This window comes from Adiantum capillus-veneris, chromosome 22, assembly GCF_014529385.1.
Source record: "Adiantum capillus-veneris isolate H3 chromosome 22, ASM1452938v2, whole genome shotgun sequence".
NCBI classification, from domain to species: domain Eukaryota; kingdom Viridiplantae; phylum Streptophyta; class Polypodiopsida; order Polypodiales; family Pteridaceae; genus Adiantum; species Adiantum capillus-veneris.
The window spans coordinates 135082188-135108133 of record NC_140952.1 but is presented as its reverse complement, the minus strand read 5'-3'; the positions used below and the strand labels follow the sequence as shown (position 1 = coordinate 135108133).

The 25946-nt window shown below is 45.3% G+C and overlaps 1 protein-coding gene across 1 annotated transcript in view; it reads left to right on the top strand.

The window, feature by feature from the left end:
- Window positions 1–231: 231 nt before the first annotated feature.
- The window catches only part of LOC147430272 (putative glycerol-3-phosphate transporter 1), an 81768-nt gene continuing 56053 nt past the window's right edge, over window positions 232–25946 (top strand). Inside the window, exons 1-2 of the mRNA XM_086494764.1 lie at window positions 232–1605; window positions 1747–2340. Of these exons, the coding sequence (XP_086350890.1) occupies window positions 387–1605; window positions 1747–2282 (1755 nt within the window). The 5' untranslated portion in view covers window positions 232–386 and the 3' untranslated portion in view covers window positions 2283–2340. The remainder of the gene's footprint in view (window positions 1606–1746; window positions 2341–25946) is intronic.

The window sequence follows — 25946 nt, the reverse complement described above, 5'->3', positions numbered from 1 at the left end:
TTACTGAATCATACATGTGCACACCCTTTGAAACTGCCTACGAGCTCACAGATTTCCATTGCACAACAGTCTGAACCCTCCCGAAGTGCACACCTCGCATGCTCATATTATTGAGTTGCCACGTCATCTCCACACACAAGCCACTCCTGTCTCCCGAGTCCTGGGCGTTTGGAAAGTGATTCATCGTAGAGGGCCCAGCTTTTAAATTATGGACACGAACAAAAAGCATAATTTCTAAAGCTCGCGAACTCTTCTGCTTTCTATCACTGTTGCGTCCGACACCGCATTCGGAAGCCGGAAATCACTCCCTCTGTGGCTTTCTTTGCTTTCTAATGTGTAGTTATTAGGCTCGACAATTTCTGCTTGTTTCAGCAAGTTTGGAGAAGATGGGGTGCATCTCCTTCAGCCGATCGGCAGTACCACCCGGAATTAAGCTTCTGAGGCGTCTGCGAAGCAAGGATTTTAGCTTTGAATCCTACAGAACGTCTGTGCTTCTTCTTACTTTCATGGCCTACACACTCTACCATGCCTCCAGGAAGCCCGCCAGCATCGTGAAAGATGTCCTTCAATCAGACAGCACTAGCAACTTCTTCATGCATAACTCATTCTCTACTTGGCCCCATCCTGGCTATCCCTCAAACCCCATTGAAGAGTTTCTCCATCGCCCACCACTTCTTGATGGGCGCCCACATGACGGTGAAGCCCTTTTGCAGTTCTCTGGCAGGCAAGGCAGCATTTTTATGCAACCAAGGGTGCCTTCAGATACAACACCACCTAGGTTCCTTGAGAGCCCTCAAGGTCTTGAAGGAATTACTCTCAAGAACGGAGATGTTAATACCGTCCATGTCAAGGGATGGGCACCGTTTAACACAACATCAGGTACCGCATTGCTTGGTGAGGTAGATGTTGCCTTCCTTGCATCCTATGCAATAGGCATGTACTTTGCTGGGCATCTTGGTGACCGCTTGTGCAACAGATGGTTTCTTACGGTTGGCATGATTGGGAGCGGCCTGTGCGTATCGCTTTTTGGTATGGCTTATTGGTGGAATATACATTGGCTTGGGTATTTTTTCATTGTGCAGATCATTGCTGGTTTTTTCCAGGCAACTGGTTGGCCATCAGTTGTTACTGTTGTCGCCAGATGGTTTGGGAAAAGGAAAAGAGGCCTTGTCATGGGTATCTGGAATGCCCATACGTCGGTAGGGAATATCCTAGGGTCTCTAATTGGCTCTTATATGTTGAAATATGGGTGGGGTTGGGCCTTTATCGTGCCGGGTATAAGCATAGCTTTTGGAGGGGTCTTAATTTTCTTGTTTTTGGTGGTGGATCCTGTAATAGTTGGGTTCCCTTCACCACATGAGAACAGCGAGCGAGGTAGTCGCAAACACTCAGTCCTTGAAGAGCATGCAGTTGATTCTGAGCAGGGCTTCAAATCTCAACCTCTGCTTAGCAATGGAGAAACATCTGAAACACACGAGGATGCTGTAGGTTTTTTCAAAGCTTGGACTATACCAGGAGTGGTCCCATTTGCTTTCTGTTTATTCTTCACGAAACTCGTTGCATACACGTTTCTTTACTGGTTACCGTTCTACATCAGGCACACAGGTAGCTCCTGTAATTTTTTGTTGTTCAACTACTTGTATGTAATTTATCTGAATCTTAAGAGTGACATTCGGTGATGGGGGTGATGCATTGACAGTTTTAAGGATACACAGCTAATTTTTCTTTTTCCTCTTTCTTCTGCAGCTATACAGGGCCAGTATCTCTCTGACTCAATGTCTGGAAATATGTCCACAGTATTTGATATTGGTGGTGTTTTTGGGGGAATATTGGCCGGTTACTTTTCTGACAAGATGAGAGCAAGGGCAATAACTGCAGCATCTTTTATGTATCTCTCTATACCTGCACTGCTTATATACAATACCTTTGGCTCGCTCTCACTGTGGCTTAACCTGGTCCTGATGTTTGTGGTGGGAATGCTTGTTAATGGGCCATATGCTTTAATCACAACAGCAGTATCTGCTGACCTTGGTACACACAAATCACTGAAGGGAAATTCAAAAGCTTTAGCGACAGTGACTGCTATTATAGATGGTACTGGCTCAGTGGGAGCTGCAGTGGGGCCACTACTGACGGGCTACATATCTCAGACAGGGTGGAGATCAGTGTTTTACATGCTCATGACGTCTGCTTTGTTTGCAGGGCTCTTACTATCAAAACTCGTGAGTGCAGAGGTGAGGGATTTGATGGCAAGAGCTAAGGCAGCATCTGGAGAGAACTGATAATGTAAATAAATAGCGGGTCTGTTATAAGACAGGCTACTCGCATCCTTTCAAACAGGTATCACTTTCCTGATAATCACTGTCATAATAGAGTTTGGTTTTGCTTATGCATTTTGAAAAGGCTACAATTGTAACACAAACTGCGAAGGCCGAGTATCTTGATACAGTGTTTCTATTTCTTGGAGAGAGCACACAGTTGATTTATCAAGTTAGAATGTTGCCTAGTTTTCAAGCACAGGCTCGTGGCAGCTAGGAAACGGCTATGGTTAAGTATCGGACTGCCTCGCCACTGTGTAGGATGCGGTGACAGGCTGAGCAGGTCAACGCTGATTTTAGGGTCATGCAAACACTGTGCAATCATAAATTTGTTTAAAGACAGATCATGTTAAACCAAATCGTGCAGACGAGCTGGAATGGTCATTGCCCTCGAGGTAGGAAGTCTTGAGTTTGATCAATAGCAGCCTCTGCAGCGGGTTCAATGCTCTTGTTTAAACCAAACCTTCTTTAATCATCACACTCGATTAATCACCTGTGTGTACCGGGTAACTGGATGGGCAACTGCCACGGTGTTTGCAGGTTTTAGGGTTTCTGGCAGCAGAATTAGGGTTTGCAGGTTTTAGGGTTAGGGTTTCCAGAATTAGGGTTTCAGCAGTTAGGGTTTCTGGTAGAAATTAGGGTTTACAGGTTTTAGGGTTAGGGTTTCCAAAATTAGGGTTTCAGCAGTTAGGGTTTCTGGCAGAAATTAGGGTTAGGGTTTCTGCTCTCAGGCAACCACGTCATCACTTTGTGACACTTCTTCTGTTACTTGTTCTTCTTAGGGTTTAGGCCCCTCGGCCGGCAGCTCTGTTCTTCAGTAGGTCGACACGTTAGCAGTTTGTTACAATTACGCTAAACTTGCCTTGCATATGTTAGTTCCTAGTTCTACACCCACTATTGGGCACTGACGACGTTAGTGGGGATGTAGTGGTATTTAGTCAATACTATGCATGATGGAGCTGATGGTTATATTGTCTTGTGGGTGCCTACCATGGGTCTATACCTTGCACTTTCCTTCAAGGATGAATCTGGGCTTATTTTAGATTCATCTAGGTATATTTTTTAGTTGTATAGCGGACATGCAGACTTGATATGCCAATCCATGAGTCTATCTGAATCATCAATGAGGGGACTCATTCAAAAGGATGCAACAAATTCTTTATCTAGCTCGAAACAGGTCTATGATGCATACTCAAACTAAAATGTGGACATGTTGTGTCACAAAGTGATGACGTTGTCAGGAGTTTTTTGGAGCAAGGGATTGCGCATATATACATACACATGCATGGTGCATCAAATAAAGAATTGCCCATTTTCCAAAGCCAGGTGGTTACGTGGGGCCCACGTGTGTACAGGTAGGACAGCATGTACATAGTGCATCGATTTTCACTATTACCAGTACCAGTGTGTTTTTTCTGTAATAATGAGGAGTTGGTAGCGCGTAAAACTTCTCGAGGAAGCTATCCGCGGGCCGACGACATGAGGTAAGCAGGTGCGTCAGATGGCATCTAGTGGCGTCAGGAGGCCGAATGGATCAATATATGCACGTGGATAAGTACGGACACAATGTGGGTGTTTTCTTGTGATAATTATGCAGAAAGGTCATCATGAGGAGCATATCTTTTGGGGCCACTTCACGTGGTGGTGGGATGCATTATTGAAAAAAGTTGAGGGCCAGGTGTGCGGATGATGCAAAAAGGTGACAACTATGCATTGCGAGGTCAGTTTTTGGCCTGTTCGGGGTCCGTTTGAGGTCATCTAAAAGGCCAAGGGTGCCAAAGTAATAAAGCTATGTGTGGGAACTGAAAAATCAGAGAGAAGACCAGAAGAGAAGAGGAGGAATAGTCACAACTGTGTTTTTGGGGTTTTTGGAGCCTGTTTTGGCTGTAAACTGCTCATCCGAGGTCTGATTTGAGCACTTTGACAATGTAGACTAGAGTTTTGGGCTGTTTCGGACGCGATGGCGCTGTCCATTTTTCCAAATTCCTCACTGTTTTTCTGCTGTTTTGGCTGTGTAAGTTTCTCCTATGAGCGAAGCTTCTGCTCCAATTTGTGATTGTATCTGTCATATTTTATCCATATTGTGTGAGCTTTGCCCCATTGGTGTTGGCCCAAGCTCTATTGTACCTAAACATCAGAAATTCTCCTCTTTTGAGCTGAGTTTTTTGGGTGTGTGTGTGTGTGTCTCTGTGTGGACTGGGCAAGTGGATAGTCTCTCTCCTCTCACTCCATAGGTGTGTTCCCTGTCTCGGCCAGGTGTGTTGTGTAAGCCGAGTGGTGCCCCATAGTGTGTGTGTATATCCTTCCAAGAGTGTGTGTCGGGTCATTATAGAGACGTTCTGTGTGTTTCCATCCTGCTGACATTCTTTTGGCGCCCCCACTGAGGATCTTCTTCGAGTAACTTCTGCTTCGAGCTTCAAGCTTCGAGATTCGGGATTACAGGTTGCAGACTACAGGTTACAGGGACAGGTACATGTACAGGTGATTCACACAGGTGCAGGTAGCTGGAGTACAATGATATACTAGCAGTGGTGTCACTTGCAGTTGTTGTGGGTAATAGGTATGCATCATTTGGCGTCCCCACGGAGGATCTTCTTCGAGTACCTTTTGCTTCGAGCTTCAAGCTTCGAGATTGGGGATTACAGGTTGCAGACTACAGGTTACAGGTTACAGGGAGAGGTATAGGTACAGGTGATTCACACAGGTACATGTAGCTGGAGTACAATGATATACTATTAGTGGTGTCACTTGCAGTTGTTGTGGGTATGCATCATTTGGCGCCTGTTTGAGCGCATTGTCTGCTGAATTGTACGTTACTTGTGAAAACTGCCATTGTACGCCTTTGTGGAGCCATACTTTGTTTTATTTGGCAGTCCCAGCCATTTCTGAGACTTGGTGTGAAAGATAGCCATTTCTGAGACTTGGTCTGGAAGATAGTCATTTCTGAGACTTAACTATACGCGATTTGCATTAGCCTTCGTGTGAGGGTCGATAGCGTGAGGTTTTATTGAGCTGGGATGTGGTGATTCTTTCGGTGATACAGGTAGCTGGAGCAATATAACCGGCCTATACAACGTAGAGGGCGGTACTATTTCAATTACCTGTTAACTTTACACAGAGCACTGAGAAGGGAAGAGAACACAGTTGCGTCCAGCGACTAGAATGTCACTGCGCACACGAGACCGACACCCTGTAGGCCCCAAAGATTGGCGCCCCTTTCGGTATTTCTTTATTCAAATTAAGGTAGACGATCCGACCACTTAGCACAAGCTTTCACAAAGCTGTCCAAACCTGGCGAGGGCTGAAAACGCAGGTTTTCGACCGGATTTCGACAGCATAATGGCGCAAAAACCCTTGTAGGTCAAAAACACCTGTCTAGGACGGATTCCCTCGATATCTGGAAGCTTTCTGGTGAGCTGTCACAGAAATTCAACGGGCTGTAATTCTCTATTTTTCACTGTCGGGAGCCCAAAAGCCTGTACACGCATCCCAAGGCTCTCACGAGGCTCCCCCGATGTTCCCTTGCAGTTTAGGTGCGAAACCCTAAACCTGCAGAAAAACACAGCAGGCTGTAATTCCCTGTTTCGGATCGTTTTTAGCGGAGCGAACACGCCTACGCGTGTCCCAAGGGCTCCCGCACGCAATGGGAGACAATTCCCCTGTGAATTGGACGAGTTTTCACGCGAGAAAACTCTCCAAACTCGCAACCTTTCGTGATGGAACTGTGCGTACCTGTGGGGGATTAGCAATTAGCTAATCCGGTTTTTGTTTAGAAGGCTCTTGCCTTGGGAAACGCGCATAAACCCCCAAGAACTATACATAGGTCAAATGAGAAGCCCACTAGTGGGGCATAACATACTGTACGTAGGGGAGAAAGAGAGCAGTATGTAGCGTGCGGGGCATCACTCCCGTCACCATACTGTGCATAGAGGGCAAGGTAAGCATTCCATAGCTTCTGTACCTGCTACAATCCACCTGAGGCTGAAAATGGCGCCCCCTTTGTTGATATGTAGCTCATTTTTGCCTCCCAGAGTGGCAGAATCGCTCACAGGCTGACACGTCGCCCAGTTTTCGAGTTTGGGCTTTCCCTGCTAAAAATATCTCAACTGGTGCGTCAGTTGACTTGGCAACAGAGCAATAAAATGTTTCCCTTGTCATTCCAGAGCTAATGACGCGAACACATTTTCTGGTAAAAAATAGCAGTTTCCTAAATTTTACGAGATGCTTCCATGGCGTCCCTATCGGTCTCCTGACCATGATTGAAGACTACCATTCGACCAACATCTACAATGTGGGTTAATTTACTGGCCCCTTTCAACTTATAAAGTTGCAGTGACTTGACGAGTGGCCCAAATTCCAGTTTGGCGCACACGAGCTTCCATACTCATCAGAATTCAGTGCTAACTGGCCCGGGCAGTCCCTGTCTGACCGACCTAGATCCCCGATGTGAGAAACCCATTTGGCTGCAGCCGTTTCACACTGGCCATGCAATGTCCACTTGCACCTTTTCAAGGGTTTTGGGACAAACAAGTAAAAATAAAATAAATATATCTAATACTTATTTACGGAAGGCAACAGGAAAAATACACCTCCTGGTGACACACCCCACCCTTGAAATACTGCAAGCGACCTCGCTTGCATGCCAATAATACATGCAGATATCTCCTGATATCACATATATTCTATGATGGGAATCCAAGATATACATGCTTCCGGAAATGTAGCGTTGGACGATTAAACAATCCCACCAACCTGGCGACGACACATATATCAAGCATAGAAGTCTTTTAGTGTACTCTTGAGCAGAAACTTCTCTAGCTAAATTCTGTATGGAAAGAGTAGATACAATTGCTTAACTACTCTCTTGAGCATCATGAACCATGCTCTTGCCTTACTCCAAAAAGGCTGCATCAAGTCACTGTGGGTTCCATTTGAAAGGCTTCAAGATACAATTGCAATAGCTGAGGTGAATCAAGCAATTCAGACTCTTCCATCCATTTGGCATCTAATGATGGATAGTTCTTGAACTTCACCAAATAGCGTCTTGCAACCTTTCCTCTAACCTTTCTTTCTTTATGTACCAATATGTGTTCAGGAACAAGGATTTCATCCAATTCTTCCACTTCGGGTTGTTCCTCATCAAGCATATTCTCCACCAACAAAGGGCCTTAGAAGGTTGACATGAAAAGCATTATGTATTTTCCAGCCTTCTGGTAGCTTTAACCTGTAAGCTACATCGCTGATCTTTTCTGAAATCTGAAAAGGACCATAATATCGCATACTGAGCTTAGGAAACAAGCGTTCCTTGCCTTTCCTTTTCCTTAACCTTGCCTTTTCAAAGCGCAAAAGTACCCAATCACCAAGTTAAAATACAAGTTTACGACGGTGACGATCAGCAACTTTCTTTTGCTTAGCCTGAGTCTTCTCAAGAGCAATCTTTATCTTCCTGTATGTTTCATCCATATCTTGCACATACTTGTCTGCCTCAAAAATCTTGTCCTTAGTCTGCAAATGGGCGGGACTTTCTTTCCTCCTTCCACTATCTCAAATGGTGCCTTACCTGTTGATGTATGCACAGTGTTATTGTAAGCATATTCAACCAATGGGAGATGGTGTTCCCAAGTTGCCTTGTGCTCTGAGACAACATTTGAGTAGGTCCAAGACAGTAGAATTTGCCTCTTCTGACCGTCCATTAGTTTGCGGATGAAACGAAGAAGAGAACTTGAGCGTAGTGCCCATGTTCTCAAACAATGCCTTCCAGAAAAGACTCGTCATACGTGGATCCCTGTCACTGACAATTGACTGAGACATCCCATGATATTTAAAGATATTGCTCATGAATATCTTGACCATGTGTTGTGGCTTTATCTTCTTCCTAACAGGAATGAAATGGGCCTGCTTACTGAACCTACAAATGATAGTCCAAATCCCATCATTTCCTGTTTGCGTCCTTGGAAGATCAAAGATAAAGTCCATTGCTATACTTTCCCATGGCCTATTAGGGATCGGCAATGGCTGCAACAATCCCGGTTGCTTTTGTCAGTCAAATTTGACTTTTTGGCATACTAAGCATGATCTTACAAATGTGTCAACATCTTGACGCAAAGCTGGCCAATAGAAGAATGCCTCAATCCCTTTCACTGTCGCATCAATTCCACGATGCCCAGCATAAGGTGGAGCATGACTTTCCATCAAAATCTTTGGCCGTAACTGTTTAGTAACGCATAATTTTCCATGCATCATGAGAAAGTCATTCTTAAGCATATAGTGCTCATGATGTTGCCCATCAACAAGCCGGTCATAGATCCTTGCAAAATCTGAATCTTCAGCATATTGTGTCTTCATTTCGTCTAGTTCCCAATGGTACGGAATTGACACTGCTGAAATTTGGGGCTTTCGTGACAACGCATCAGCCACCACGTTCTTTTTCCCTTGCACATGCACAATCTGAAAATGGAACATTGACAAGATGTTTGCCCATCGCATGTGCTTCTCAGACAACTTCGTCTGTGTGAGAAAATATCGCAAGGTTTGATGATCCGTTTGGACAACAAAATCAGCCCCTAGCAAATAGTGTTTCCAACTAGTGAGAGCATGAATAACTGCCAGCAATTCTTTCTCATAGACTTGCAAGTTCCTTTCAGTCTTCAAAAGAATTCTGCTCTCATATGCGACTACTCGGCCATTCTGCATTAGAACTGCACCAAGACTATGGCCACACGCATCACATTGAATCACAAAAGGTTTAGAAAGATCTGGCAAAATAATTACCGGATCTGAAGTCAGCTTCTCTTTCAAGTGTTTGAACGCTAAAATTTCCTTGGCTGTCCACTTGAAAGTAACTCCTTTTCGTTGCAGTGCATGGAGTGGAGAAGCAATCTCAGCAAAATTTCGGATGAACCTCCTGTAATAGGAACATAAGCCTAGAAAGCTTCGAATGTCATGTACGGACTTCAAGTCTGGCCATGACCTAATTGCTTCCACTTTAGCGGGATCCATGCATACCCCATCCTTTGAAACAATGTGCCCAAGGAAGTGAATCTCTTGCAAAAAGAATTCACTCTTCTTCGCATTAATGAGTAGCGTGTTCTTACGTAACTCATTGAAAACTGCAGTCAAGTGATCCCTATGCTCCTCTTCAGACTTGGAGTAGACAATCATGTTATCAAAGAAGGTACCCACGAAGTTTCTATGTGGTCTAAAAATTCTGTCCATCATTCTATTAAATGTGGCAGGAGCATTTGTGAGACCAAATGGCATGACAAGAAACTCATAGAGACCAAATGTTGTCCTGAACGCAGTCTTATGGACATCTTCTGGTCTAATGCGTATCTGATGATACCCGCTCTTTAGGTCTATTCTTGTAAACAATGACGCTCCCTCAAGCCGATCAAGAATGTCATCTATCCTCGGTATGGGGAACCTGTTCTTGATAGTATTCTTATTCAAAGCGCGATAGTCAATGCACATGCGCCATGAACCATCCTTCTTCTGCACTAAGAGTACAGGCGAACAAAATGGGGATGAACTGGGCTGAATCAGCCCCTTCTCTAAAAGCTCGTTGACCTGACCCATAATCTCTTTCTACTGGGCTGCACTAACCCTGTATGGTGGTCTATTCGGTGGACTAGAACCTGGCACAAGATCTATAGTATGATCCTCAGGTCTCTCAGGAGGTAACCCCCTTGGCAAAGAGTCCGAAAAACAATCATTGAAACCACTCAAAAAAGTTGACATGTCTTTATCTAAGGTAGACAAATTAGATACAACTTGAGGTACTTCTTTTGCAAAGATCAAGTACGCAGAAAGATGATTCTTTATTACAGATGAAATAGCAGAAGCAGAAACAACTGGAACAGACTCGCCTTTAAGCTTTACATCAAGGACATTAGTCTTTCCTCTATGTACAAGGGTAATCTTTTTGTTGTAAGTATCCACCATAGCATGCAACATGTAACACCATGGGATACCCAATAACACATCACAGCCCTCAAGCGGCATAATATGAAATTCTTCCGCATCCACATAGCTCTGAATGTGCAGACGAAGCTTTCCCAGAATGGGAGTAACAGGCTCTGAATGTCCTGGGCATGCCAAACTTGCTTTGCCTGTCATACCCATCTCCTCTGCACGAATGCCCAACTTTGATGCCAATTCTGGTGATATGAAATTTGCACGGGCTCCTGGATCAAAGAAAACCAGCACTGTCTGGTCTCTAACTTTGCCCCAAGCTCTGCACAGCTCCGTGGCATCTGTGTTTGGCTGATCTCCAACCAAATCTGGAACAAGTCCTGCACTCGGCTTTGGCTTCTTCCCTTTATGGTCTGACTTGTCATCCTTATCCTGTGACTTCTTCTGTGGGCACTCATTTGCAAAGTGTCCTTCCTGTTCACAAATGTAGCATTTCTTGGCCTCCCTAAGAGCTTTCCTTTCTTGAAAAGTTTTGCCAGAAAAATACCTTTTTTTTCCTTGTCCTCGTTCCGAAGAAGATTTAGACTGCTTCTTGGACGTATCAGCTTCTTCAGTGGAGGGCTTCTTTGTGGGAGGCTCAGAAGGCTTTGCTGCAACATTGCCCTTGGCTGAAAACTGTTTGCCCTGGGACCCTTTCTTGTGGCTATTAAATCCATCGGAATCTCCCTTCGACAGATTGCTGGCCACTCTTGCATTCTCTATCAACTGAAACATGTTCATGACAGTAGTCTTTGTGCACTAGTCCCTGATTTTCTTGGGCAATCCGCAACAATACTTCTCAATCTGTTCTGACAATGGCACAAACCTGTAAGAGGTGACTGGCAACAGTGCGGCCCAAAACTGTTTATTGTACTTTTCCAAATTCGCACACTGTTTAGCATTCAACTCGTGCCATTCTGTCATCACATCCACTTCAAAAGTGTTTGTCAACCATGCAGGCGCAAAAAGCTGTTTGAATTGGACCCACGTTGTTGGGACTTGACCCTGGTTCAACAATGCGGTCCACCATTGGAGCGCATTCCCTTTCAAGAAAGTCGCAGCCTTGCGTATCTTTGAAGATTCCGTGAAGTTGCCTCCAGCATAAGCTGCATCGAACTGCTGTATGAAGGTCAAAGCCTTTAATTGGTCCTCAGTTCCTCTAAAAGTTTCAAACTTCACTCCCTGCCCACCTTCCTTGTAATCCTTAGGCTGACTCAAAGGAGCCACATTATGATAAACTGGTGCTTGTAGCAGTGGTGCTCCATGAGTGTTCATTCTAGCTGTCACCAGCGTGTGACTACTATCTATCCTTTTTGTTGATTTCTTTCTTATTATCTATTTACTTTCACTTTTTGGAAACACCCATCGGGAAATCTAACTGCCCTGCATTGCATAGCTAGTGTGGAACTGTCCAGAGGGAGTCCAGGCCTGAGGGCAAGAGAGCACTAAGGTTGGACAAGGACTATGGTTAGCCAAGTGGGGTCATTGACTAGCCAAAGTGGAATCCTTTGCTACAGAGGCTACATTTCAGTTTTGGATGTGGCCACAGTGTACAAAGAGGGTCGGATGACCTAGAAAGATATAATGGCAGCATCTCCTAAAATTTAGGGAACTGCTATTTTGGGACCTGAAAATGTGTTGACGTCATTACCTCCGGAATGACAAAGGGAACATTTTCTTACTCTGCCGTGAAGTCAACTGGGCAACCGGTTGGGATATTTTTAGGCGGCAACCCCGAAACGGGAAAATGCTTGTAAATGTGCCAAGTGGCACATTCTGGTGCAGTTTCTAATGCAAGAGAGAGTTGGCGCTGAATTTGAAGGGAAGAAGGGCTCATTTGCTGATTTGGTCACAGGTTAAGAGCTATGGAGTGCTTGCTTTCCCTCTTATGCACAGTGCGGTGCCAGGAGTGATGCCCTGCACGCTACGCACTGCCCTCTCTCTCCCCTTTGGCAGTATGTTATGCCCCTCTAGTGGGCTCTTCATTTGACCAATGTACAGTTGTGTGGGTTCATGCGCGATTGCCGAGGCAAGAGCCTCTTGCACAGGTACTGGATTAGCTAGCGGCTAATCCCCCCGCAGGTACAGGTGAATTCGGAGAGGTTTCACGCCAGAAATCTCGTTCGATTCAAAGGGCAAGTAGCCCTACAGGTGCGGGAGCTCGAGGACTTGCTAGGGATGCGACCGGCACGCGAAACGGAGCCCGAAACAGCGAATTACAGCCTGCTGTGTATTTTTGCAGGTTTAGGGTTTTGGCCCTAAACGGACCCTAATACCCCCGGGAGGTTCGGGGACGCAAGGGGACCGCTGTACAGGCGATCTGGCGCATTTTCAGGGCTGAAAACAGAGAATTCAGCGTGCTGCAGATTCTCGCCAGGTTTTGCAAAGTGCCCGTATGCGTCGGGAAAGTCAGTCAATGCGTGGGAATACTGACCGTGAAGGGTTCTAGTACAGTTATGCTGCCGAAATCGGGCTGGAATAGAGGAAATTCAGCCGAGTTTGTGCGGGGCAGCTTGTAGGAACCACAGCGTTTATTCCCTCTTTTGAACAATAAAGAAATACCGAAAGGGGCGCCTAAGTTAGGGGCCAATCTGGTGTCCGTCTACTCATACAGGTGCAATCTAGCAGCCTGTATCCCTCTCCCCTTTGTTGTGTCTTGAAAGTACAGGTAAAATAGACGACTAATAATGGGTGAAAGCTAAATCAAGGTTTAAAGTAAAGTCTACCGCCCTTTTTGGATTGAACAGGCCGGTTTCATGGTTCCATCGACGGGATTAAATCACTTTTTCCCATAGAAGTGAGCCTTGGTCAGTTTTGGGCTTGAAGACACAAGGGATCATAGACCAGACACAGGGAATTGCAATTATGGCTGACAGACCAGATGATGTGACTGAAGAGGTTTCCTCTTCACAGGGTCAACAGACACATGAAGTGGGTGAGTCCTCAAGACCACCACAGACTGATGATGATATATTCAGGACCCAGTTGGTTACTGCTGTGGCTATGTTTACACAAGTAATGCAGAATCCGAGGTTTTTAGCCTTTCTGCAACCTCCTGTTCCGTCTCAGCAAGTTGGGTCACTGGATCATATTCAAAAGCCTGTTAAGGCTCGAACACAGGTGATTCATACCGCACAGTCAATGGAAACACCTGTACACTTGACGGAGAACATGCAGTCTCCACAACGTATGCCTAAGGTGCAAGAACAGGTGGCTGAGATGCCAGTCTTTCAAGCTGTACCAGTTCAGCCCGCCACCTTTCAACAGCCTATAGCTGGTTCTAATGGGCAGGGAAGCAACCTACAGGCTATGCAACAGGTCTTCCCACCACCTTCAGTACACCCTGGCTATTTTGGAGGTGGATCCGTATTCCAAAGCATGGCTGGTCATGCACCTGGAAATCAGTATTATACGCCAGGAACAGTGTTTGCGGGTGCTCAAACGATGATGCCTAACCCCATGTACAGTGTCATGGGTATGCAACCAGGGTTTCAAAGCACTTAGGGACAATTTGGGATGCCACAAGCAAATTTTGGTATGGCTGGAATTACAAATCAGCAGCCAAATATGGCATTTCCAGGTCAAGTTAATAGCGGCCAAGGAACACAGATGAACCCTAATAGTGTTCCCATGTTTCAGTCACTTCCATATGACAATTTAACGCCGCTGGAGAGGCCAACTCCGTACAAAGAAGGTGGCAAAGGAGTGTCATTCACGACCTTTACAGGGTTTGATGACAGGAAGAAGGCTCTTTCATTCCTCCAGCAGTTTGACAAGGCCTATGCAGGGGGAAATTTTACAGAGGCTTCAAAGGTCCGCAAGGCAGCCACTTTCTTGATAGGGAATGCGGGACAATGGTGGACAACTTTATTGCTTCAAGGGCAAACTCCGTCCACATGGATTTACTTCAAGCAGATTTTTGCAGCAGCATGGTTATCTGATGATTTCGAAGCAGATGTCATGACAGAATGGCACCAGCTTAATGCTGCCACTTGCAGAAATCTGGATGATTACAATCGGAAGTTTTGGAAAGCTCTACTTCCAGTAACTTCCTATAGGTTTGTGCCATTGACAGAACAGATTGAAAAATACTGTTGTGGCCTACCCAAAGGATTGAGAAAATACTGCACGAAGACAAAAGTCACTACTTTGACGCAGCTCATCGAGGTAGCAAACACTGGCAATGGTTTGCTCAAGGGAGAAGATTGTGAATTTAACACTGGCGTCAAGGCAGGATCAGGCAAGAAAAATTCAGCCAAGAAGCACGTTCCCAATGAGGCTCCTAAAGGGACTCAGGAGTCAGCCAACGCAGGGAAAGACAAAGCTACGGCTGAATCAGAAAAAGGACCAGCAAAGAAATGGAAAAGACGTTTTCCTCGCAAGTCAGAAGAGCAAAAGAAGGTCCTGAGGACAGAGAACAAATGCTTTATATGTGAGCAGCCTGGCCACATTGCTTACAACTGTCCTACAAAGAAAAGGCCAGCTGATTCTGAAGACAAGGAGGACACGAAAGGAAAGAAGCCCATGGCTGGTCTAGTGCCAGATATGGTGGGCGACAAGCCAAATTCAGATGCAAGTGAGCTTTGCAGAGCATGGGGAAAGGTTAGGGATCAAATAGTGCTTATCTTCTTTGATCCAGGTGCTAAAGCCAACTTTATTTCCCCAGAATTGGCTTCAAAGTTGGGAATCAGACCTGAAGAGATGGGGTATACAGCAGAGGCAGGTTTGGCATGTCCTGGCCATACAGAGGCTGTGACACCCATCATTGGAAAGTTGCGTCTACATATCCAGTCCTATGTAGATGCTGAAGAATTTTACATCATGCCACTGGACGGATGTGATGTGTTGTTCGGTATTCCTTGGTTATTTCGTGTACAGGGAATCATGGATGCCTACAACAAAAAGATCACTGTACAGAGCAGGGTAAAGACTCACATTCTGGATGTAAAGCTTAAAGGGGAGTCTATTCCTACTGTATCAGCTTCTGCTATTACTTCTGTAATGAAAAAGCATCTTTCTGCGTACTTGGTTTTTGCACGTGAAGTGTCAGATTGTGATGAATCAAATTTATCTGTGCTAGATAAAGAAAGGTCAATGTTTTTACAACAGTATAGTGACTGTTTTTCCGATTCATTACCGTCTCAATTACCGCCAGAGAGACCCGAGGACCATGCGATAGATTTGGTGCCAGGCTGTAGCCCACCAAATAAGCCTCCGTACAGGGTTAGTGCGGCTCAGCAGAAAGAGATAATGGGCCAAGTACAGGAGTTGTTAGAAAAGGGGCTGATTCAGCCCACTTCATCTCCATTCTGTTCTCCAGTGTTGTTGGTGCAGAAAAAGGATGGCTCATGGCGTATGTGCATCGACTACCGTGCACTGAACAAGAATACCATCAAGAATAGGTTTCCTATACCTAGAATTGATGATATTATGGACAAATTAGAAGGAGCAGCTATGTTTAGCAGGATAGATCTAAAGAGTGGGTACCATCAGATCCGCATTAGATCAGAGGATGTGCACAAGACTGCTTTTAGAACGACGTTTGGTCTTTACGAATTTTTAGTGATGCCCTTTGGTCTCACAAATGCTCCTGCTACGTTCAATAGGATGATGGACAGAATTTTCCGTCCACACCAGCAGTTTGTTGGTACATTCTTTGATGACATGATAGTCTACTCAAAGAATGAAGAGGAGCATAGGCATCACTTGGCCATTGTGTTCAAAGAGCTACGCAGTCATAGGTTGCTCATCAATGCAAAGAAAAGTGAGTTTTTTCTGGAAGAGATTCACTTTCTGGGACACATTGTCTCAAAGGATGGTGTCAGAATGGATCCTGCAAAAGTTGAAGCGATCAAGTCATGGCCAAATTTGAAGACGGTGCATGATGTCCGAAGCTTCTTGGGACTATGCTCCTATTACAGAAGGTTTATCCGAAATTTCGCTGAGATTGCTTCACCTTTACATGCTCTTCAAAAGAAGGCAGTCACCTTTAGATGGACACAGAAAGAGATTTCAGCTTTTAATCTCTTAAAGGAAAAGATGACTTCAGATCCAGTCATTGTGTTGCCAGATCTTAGGAAGTCATTTGTGGTCCAGTGCGACGCCTGCTATAGTAGCATTGGTGCAGTGCTAATGCAAGATGGCAGGGTAGTAGCCTATGAGAGCAGAATTTTGCAAGGGCCAGAGATGACCATGCAGGTCTATGAGAAAGAGTTACTGGCTGTGATTCATGCGCTCTTAAGTTGGAAACACTACCTGCTAGGTGCAGACTTGGTTGTCCAAACGGACCATCAGACCTTGCGATACTTCTTGACACAGACAAAGTTATCTGAGAAGCATATGCGATGGGCAAATATCTTGTCCATGTTCCATTTTCAGATTGTGCATGTGGAAGGCAAGAAGAACGTTGTGGCTGATGCCTTGTCAAGGAAGCCACAAATTTCAGCTGTGTCGATTCCTTATCATCATGAACTTGATGATATGAGAGAACAGTATGCAAATGATGAAGATTTTGCAAGGGTCTTCGAGCAACTAATGGATGGACAACGTCATGAACACTATCTTCTTAAAGATGGGTTCATGATGATGCATGGCAGATTGTGTGTCACAAAGCCATTGCGACGCAAAGTTATGGAAGAGAGTCATGTCCCACCGTATGCAGGGCATCGTGGTATCGATGCTACAGTTAAAGCGGTTGAGACATTCTTCTATTGGCCTACATTGAGAAGGGATGTGGATGCCTTTGTGCGAGAATGCCTAATATGCCAAAAGGTCAAGTTTGACAGGCAAAAGGCACCAGGGTTATTGCAACCACTACCTATTCCAGATAAACCATGGGAAAGTATTGCTATGGATTTTATCTTTGATCTTCCGAGAACGCAGACAGGAAATGATGGTATTTGGACCATTATTTGCAGATTCAGCAAACAGGCTCATTTTATTCCTGTCAGGAAGAAGATAAAGCCAGATCAGATGGCACGCTTGTTTATGAGCAATATTTTCAAGTATCATGGCATGCCACAGTCGATTATTAGCAACCGTGATCCACGCATGACAAGTTTGTTATGGAGAGGCTTGTTTGAGAATATGGGCACCACGCTCAAATTCTCTTCGTCATTTCATCCTCAAACAGATGGGCAGTCAGAAGAAGCAAATTCTACTGTCCTAGATCTGCTGAAGTGCTATGTGTCAGAGCATAAAGGAAAGTGGGAGCAGTATTTGCCATTGGTGGAGTATGCATACAATAATACAGTGCATTCATCAACTGGCAAGGCAGCCTTTGAAATAGTTGAAGGTGGCAAGAAAGTTCCTCCCATACTGGATACAAAGGACAAGATATTTGAAGCAGATAAGTATGTTCAAGACATGGATGAAATGTACAAGAAGGTCAAAGTGGCCTTAGAAAGGACTCAGGCAAAGCAAAAGAAAGCAGCTGATCGTCACCGCCGTGAAGTGGTATATTCACTTGGTGATTGGGTGCTTTTACGCTTTGAAAAGGCAAGGTTAAAGAAGATGAAGGGCAAGGAAAGACTATTTCCAAAGCTCAGCATGCGTTACTATGGGCCTTTTCAAGTATGCGACATAATCAGTGATGTTGCATATAGGCTGAAATTGCCTGACAGTTGGAAGATTCACAATGCGTTTCATGTGAGTCTTCTCAGACCCTATGTGGGTGATGTGCCAGAAGATATGCCAGCTGAAGATCAGCCGGAAGTCGAGGAACTTGACGAGATCTTGGTCCCTGAACAGATTTTGGCACACAAAGAAAGGAAAGTGAAAGGCAAGGTTGCTAGGCGTTACTTGGTAAAGTTCAGAAACTATCCACCAATGGATGCTAAGTGGATGGAAGAAGGTGAACTTGCAGAGTCACCAACTGTGTTATCACTTTACCTGGAAGCCTTCAATTTACAACCTACCTTGACCCCTTGAGTTTCAAAGCTACATGAATTGTCAGTGTGACAATGGCTTCTGAAACAAATGATGTACATGGTATTTAAAGTGAGCTCAAATCAAATACCTGTTACATGAATGTTAGAGCTGTACAGATTGTCAGTTTGGCAATTGCTCTTATGGAATGTCCAAAAGTTTGATTAGTGCTATAGAAGTGAGTATTTCTTGTCAGTTTGTCAAGGATACAGTGATTGCTTCTATTGAAGAGTACATGTGTAACTGCATTCTTAAACTGTCGGTTTGGGTATGCTCGAAAGTGTTACGGGATCCAACGTGTACTATAAGACAGTGGCAAAATGTGCAGCTACCATTTTGTCATTGGAAAGTTAGTGACTCAAAGCAATGGCAGAGTGCGAAGCTACCACTATGTCATTGGGACAGGGTTCACACGCAGGCAATACATGAGTCGACGAGGTGTTGAATACACCAGGGTTGACAATGAGCATGTATGTGTCGTATATGTGTCGACAGGTGTTGAATACATCAGTGTTGACAGTGAGCATGTACGACATAGATGCAAACGAGGATGTTTGAGATTTCAAGAGGGGGGTATGTCACCAGCGTGTGACTACTATCTATCCTTTTTGTTGATTTCTTTCTTATTATCTATTTACTTTCACTTTTTGGAAACACCCCTCGCGAAATCTAACTGCCCTGCATTGCATAGCTAGTGTGGAACTGTCCAGAGGGAGTCCAGGCCTGAGGGCAAGAGAGCACTAAGGTTGGACAAGGACTATGGTTAGCCAAGTGGGGTCATTGACTAGCCAAAGTGGAATCCTTTGCTACAGAGGCTACATTTCAGTTTTGGATGTGGCCACAGTGTACAAAGAGGGTCGGATGACCTAGAAAGATATAATGGCAGCATCTCCTAAAATTTAGGGAACTGCTATTTTGGGACCTGAAAATGTGTTGACGTCATTACCTCCGGAATGACAAAGGGAACATTTTCTTACTCTGCCGTGAAGTCAACTGGGCAACCGGTTGGGATATTTTTAGGCGGCAACCCCGAAACGGGAAAATGCTTGTAAATGTGCCAAGTGGCACATTCTGGTGCAGTTTCTAATGCAAGAGAGAGTTGGCGCTGAATTTGAAGGGAAGAAGGGCTCATTTGCTGATTTGGTCACAGGTTAAGAGCTATGGAGTGCTTGCTTTCCCTCTTATGCACAGTGCGGTGCCAGGAGTGATGCCCTGCACGCTACGCACTGCCCTCTCTCTCCCCTTTGGCAGTATGTTATGCCCCTCTAGTGGGCTCTTCATTTGACCAATGTACAGTTGTGTGGGTTCATGCGCGATTGCCGAGGCAAGAGCCTCTTGCACAGGTACTGGATTAGCTAGCGGCTAATCCCCCCGCAGGTACAGGTGAATTCGGAGAGGTTTCACGCCAGAAATCTCGTTCGATTCAAAGGGCAAGTAGCCCTACAGGTGCGGGAGCTCGAGGACTTGCTAGGGATGCGACCGGCACGCGAAACGGAGCCCGAAACAGCGAATTACAGCCTGCTGTGTATTTTTGCAGGTTTAGGGTTTTGGCCCTAAACGGACCCTAATACCCCCAGGAGGTTCGGGGATGCAAGGGGACCGCTGTACAGGCGATCTGGCGCATTTTCAGGGCTGAAAACAGAGAATTCAGCGTGCTGCAGATTCTCGCCAGGTTTTGCAAAGTGCCCGTATGCGTCGGGAAAGTCAGTCAATGCGTGGGAATACTGACCGTGAAGGGTTCTAGTACAGTTATGTTGCCGAAATCGGGCTGGAACAGAGGAAATTCAGCCGAGTTTGTGCGGGGCAGCTTGTAGGAACCACAGCGTTTATTCCCTCTTTTGAACAATAAAGAAATACCGAAAGGGGCGCCTAAGTTAGGGGCCAATCTGGTGTCCGTCTACTCATACAGGTGCAATCTAGCAGCCTGTATCCCTCTCCCCTTTGTTGTGTCTTGAAAGTACAGGTAAAATAGACGACTAATAATGGGTGAAAGCTAAATCAAGGTTTAAAGTAAAGTCTACCGCCCTTTTTGGATTGAACAGGCCGGTTTCACTAGCACTCGCATCAACTGTTTTCCCTGTCATATCTGCATTTTGTACGCATGGCTGCGAAAAACCAGGCATACCAAATTGTGTTCTAGGCACTCGAAACTGGCCGTAGGCACCCTGAAAACCTGGTTGGACACCCGTATTCGCAAACATAGGGTTACCCATGCCTGTTTGCATTGTCCCGAACACATTCCCTGGCATATAACTTGTGGAAGGTCCAGCCATAGCTTGAAACACTGAACCACCTCCAAAATAACTAGGATAAGTATTAGGTAATGGAAGGGTCTGACGCATAGCCTGTTCATTGCTCCCTTGACCATTCGCAAACGGTTCCTGTCCAGCTAAAGCAAGTTGCTTTGGATCATTGGACACCGCTAGTTGCTCAACCACATGGGCTTTCCCTCGAGCATCATGAGTCCTCTGCGCATTGGAAATCTCCTTTTCTTGCAACGGCTCAGTCATGCCCTGTGTAGGAGGCTGCAAACCCTGTGTCGGAGCCTGTAAGAATTCCTGCATCCTTGGATTGTTAGCCAACTGCTGAAACATGTCCATGCAACAACGCAGTTGAGTTCTAAACAACCTGTCCTCTTCTTGAAGAGTTGAAGGAATTTTCTCTGTGCCATGTGAGGAAGATCCCTCTTCAGGTACTTGGTCTCTCTTCTCTGCCATATCGACAAGCTCTGTGTTGCTTTCACCCACAACAATCCACGCTGCACTTTTTGAAGAAAAAGTGACTATCCCGTCGATGAACCATATAACCGACCTATACAACGTAGAGGGCGGTACTATTTCAATTACCTGTTAACTTTACACAGAGCATTGAGAAGGGAAGAGAACACAGTTGCGTCCAGCGACTAGAATGTCACTGCGCACACGAGACCGACACCCTGTAGGCCCCAAAGACTGGCGCCCCTTTCGGTATTTCTTTATTCAAATTAAGGTAGACGATCCGACCACTTAGCACAAGCTTTCACAAAGCTGTCCAAACCTGGCGAGGGCTGAAAACGCAGGTTTTCGACCGGATTTCGACAGCATAATGGCGCAAAAACCCCTGTAGGTCAAAAACACCTGTCTAGGACGGATTCCCTCGATATCTGGAAGCTTTCTGGTGAGCTGTCACAGAAATTCAGTGGGCTGTAATTCTCTGTTTTTCACTGCCGGGAGCCCAAAAGCCTGTACACGCATCCCAAGGCTCTCACGAGGCTCCCCCGATGTTCCCTTGCAGTTTAGGTGCGAAACCCTAAACCTGCAGAAAAACACAGCAGGCTGTAATTCCCTGTTTCGGATCGTTTTTAGCGGAGCGAACACTCCTATGCGTGTCCCAAGGGCTCCCGCACGCAATTGGAGACAGTTCCCCTGTGAATTGGACGAGTTTTCACGCGAGAAAACTCTCCAAACTCGCAACCTTTCGTGATGGAACTGTGCGTACCTGTGGGGGATTAGCAATTAGCTAATCCGGTTCCTGTTCAGAAGGCTCTTGCCTTGGCAAACGCGCATAAACCCCCCGAACTGTACATAGGTCAAATGAGAAGCCTACTAGTGGGACATAACATACTGTACGTAGGGGAGAAAGAGAGCAGTATGTAGCGTGCGGGGCATCACTCCCGTCACCATACTGTGCATAGAGGGCAAGGTAAGCATTCCATAGCTTCTGTACCTGCTACAATCCACCTGAGGCTGAAAATGGCGCCCCCTTTGTTGATATGCAGCTCGTTTTTGCCTCCCAGAGTGGCAGAATCGCTCACAGGCTGACACGTTGCCCAGTTTCCGAGTTTGGGCTTTCCCTGCTAAAAATATCTCAACTGGTGCGTCAGTTGACTTGGCAACAGAGCAATAAAATGTTCCCCTTGTCATTCCAGAGCTAATGACGCGAACACATTTTCTGGTCAAAAATAGCAGTTCCCTATATTTTAGGAGATGCTTCCATGGCGTCCCTATCGATCTCCTGACCATCATTGAAGACTACCATTCGACCAATATCTACAATGTGGGTTAATTTACTGGCCCCTTTCAACTTATAAAGTTGCAGTGACTTGACGAGTGGCCCAAATTCCAGTTTGGCGCACACGAGCTTCCATACTCATCAGAATTCAGTGTTAACTGGCCCGGGCAGTCCCTGTCTGACCGACCTAGATCCCCGATGTGAGAAACCCATTTGGTTGCAGCCGTTTCACACTGGCCATGCAATGTCCACGTGCACCTTTTCAAGGGTTTTGGGACAAACAAGTAAAAATAAAATAAATATATCTAATACTTATTTACGGAAGGCAACAGGAAAAATACACCTCCTGGTGACAAGCACCCTTTTCGTGACCTCGCCATAGGCTATGTACTAGTGGTTCCTACTTGATGCTCGGGTTCTATTGTTGACGGCTTATGCATACATATACAATCTATATTTTGGGTTCTCACTGCTCTACTTCTGGGGAAACTTTGCCAAATTTTTCCAAGTTGTGATGACTGGTTTTTTGTCTTTTGAGCCATTTATGTTGTTATGTTGCTGTAATTTTGGCAAAATCAGAGCATAAGACAGGTGTGCCTTCTTGGGAGCTGCATGGTTGACTTTAATGGATGATCAAAATGGCCCTCAATGGCCCTCAATTCACTTCTTTTCATTTAACTCAAAGAATCCAGATAAATGTTCATGTGTCCAGGAAGATTTTTTTCCAGCAACGTATAGTCTTTATGTTCGGGCCAAGAAGATTAAGAGAGATCCTAGAATGTCCTTTGCCTGTTGTAATTCCGATGATCAACTATGAAAACTCATTTGATGTGCATGTGTTTGTCCTTATCTAAAGTTGAGCTCCATTGAAGTTTCTGGGGATTGGGTTAGTCAAAAGTTTAGGGTTCTTGCACGTGTGTTCGAAGGGGTTCTCAAAGCATCGTAGCTTGGGTAGTCATGGCTTTCTCTTATCCGGAGTTTCATGGAAGAAGTGATGAAGATGTGGAAGACTTTTTGGAAAAGATGGAGGTTGCCTGCATTAGCAACAACCAGATTCATGACTCGGTGCAGATGTTACGCCTTCTCCAAATTTGTTTGAAGAGTGATGCACGAGTTTGGTCCAAAGCATTTGAAGAGGAGTTGCGTGGGGCTAATCCACCCGTGAGGTTGAGTTGGGACAATCTACGGCATGGGTTGGAAGTGGAGTTTGTGAAGATAGAAGATCCTGACAAAGTGTGGCAAGAAGTACAAGGTTTGGTGCAAAAGGAAGGTGAGCCAGTAGATGTGTACATACGTAAGTTCTCATTGGCATGGGAGTGAATGTGCAAGGCCTTAGCACCACAAGTACCCCCGCCTGACATGATGAAGGACAGGTTCTTGGGTGGTCTTTGGGAGAATATACGTTGGAGAGTGGAGCTAAAGAAGCGTAGGACATATGAAGATGCACTAGAGGTAGCAAGGAACAAAGAGTGGAAGCTGAGGAAAATGAGCCAGCTAGGGGTGGAGTCTTTGCCCATGAGGTCTGAATTTCAGCCTATGGACTCTTTACAAGGTCGCATGCCAGGGGTTCATCATGAACCAGTGGTTTCTGTTACTCCTCAGGTTATGCCAGCAGTGGTCACTACAAAAGTGCAAGATGATGGGCTAAGGCAAGACATGAGGCAAGTGGTAGATTTAATGAAGAATCTCAGCCTAAACATGCTAGGTCAAGTGGGAAATAATCGAGGTCGAGGGAGGTTTGCAAATCAGCCAGGAGGTGAAGAAAGACCCAAGAATGGTGTTGGACAAAGTAATGGTAGATTCTGGAGGCAGACGCCCACATGTTATAATTGTGGAGAGTTGGGATACATCAGCCCGCAATGTGATAAGCCACCAAGGATGGGTGGAGACATGTATCCATTGCCAAGACAGGTGCTAACTAGGTCAAATGATTATGACATTGAAATTAAGGGAGAAGAAGGAACCAGTGGATTAACCCAAGAGGAAAAGGAAAAGACAAAAGTGTTAAATGTAGTCACCTTGGAGAAGGCATAAAAGCTAGAGGATACATTAGTGATGCCTATTGGGAAGAGGACCACAGAGGACAAGGAAGGAAGAAGTGTCCCAGGTCCTAGTAAGAAGAAAGGAAAGAGCCATGAAGGCGAGGATGTCAAGGCCAAGAGGAAAAGAAGGGCTCGTCGCAAGTTTCATGTGTCAGATTTTCCACTAGGGGATGGGCAATTAAGCTATGACTTGAAGGAGGATCTGACGAGCAAGAAAGAAGATGTTACTTTTGGGCAGCTTATAGAGATGGTGCCTAAGCTAAAGCGACAGTGGAAGAGGATGGTTAACCCAATGGAGAAAGAGCCAGAGAGGGGTTCAGTGAAGGTGTTGGCAATGGATGAGCTACCAGACATTTGTCCAATAGTAGATGTGTGGCATAAAAGGAAAAATTTGGGACAAGGTTATGTGGATGGCGGAGCCCAAATATGTGTCATAACACACTCATCCGTTGAGAAGATGGGTCTTACAGTGTCTGGGATGTCAGGCTTCCGGATCAGATTGGCAAACCATCAGAAAGTAAAATGTTTGGGTCTTGTAAAGAGCTTAGAAGTGGAGGCGTATGATGCAAAGGCAGTGGTTGATTTTCATGTGATGCCAGCGGGGTTGGGAGCATATCCTATTATATTGGGTAGACCATGGTTACGTGCAGTGGGAGCTGTTCAAGATTGGCGACGTGGTACGATTAGCCTCTATGGCAAGAGAGGTGCCAAGAAGCTTTATAATATGGACACAAGGAAACGATTAGAAGAGCTTTATGAAGATGAGGATGAGTCTAGTGATGAAGACTATTCCACAGTGTCTAATGAGGATAGTGATAGCACTACTAGCAGTGATGAAGATGTTGATGCTGCATTTCTTTTGATGGACAAAGGAATCCAGGAGTCTGGTTTAGTCGCATTTGCAAATGAGGTTGAAGATAAAAGTGAAGGGCCTTATGAAGTGATTGAAGGGCTGATGCAAACCAAGGTTGAATTGTCAAAGAAGCAGGAGTTGATGACACAATGATCAGTGGAGACCTCTCAGCTATGGAGAAGGAGATATATTTGCACATGCAGGTCTATGTCAAATTAATCGATGGTTTTCTTGATGCAAAGTTGATATATGGCATCTCTACAAGTTTTCCTTGGGAACCAGGTGGAAGCTTGATTAAAATTTTTGATGTAGGGAATGCAACGTGTCTTTGTGTGGGATCCAGGTGGAATGAATATCTCTTTTTGCTGCTGCTGCTGAGCATGAATGCTCTAGCAGGCTAGGGGATGGGCAAATTATGTCAGGAGTTTTATGGAGCAAGGGATTGCGCATATGTACATACACATGCATGGTGCATCAAATAAAGAATTGCCCATTTTCCAAAGCCAGGTGGTTACGTGGGGCCCACGTGTGTACAGGTAGGACAGCATGTACATAGTGCATCTATTTTCACTATTACCAGTACCAATGTGTTTTTTCTGTAATAATGAGGAGTTGGTAGCGCGTAAAACTTCTCGAGGAAGCTATCGGCGGGCTGACGACATGAGGTAAGCAGGTGCGTCAGATGGCATCTAGTGGCGTCAGGAGGCCGAATGGATCAATACATGCATGTGGATAAGTACGGACACAACGTGGGTGTTTTCTTGTGATAATTATGCAGAAAGGTCATCATGAGGACCATCTTTTGGGGCCACTTCATGTGGTGGCGAGATGCATTATTGAAAAAAGCTGAGTGCCAGGTGTGCGGAT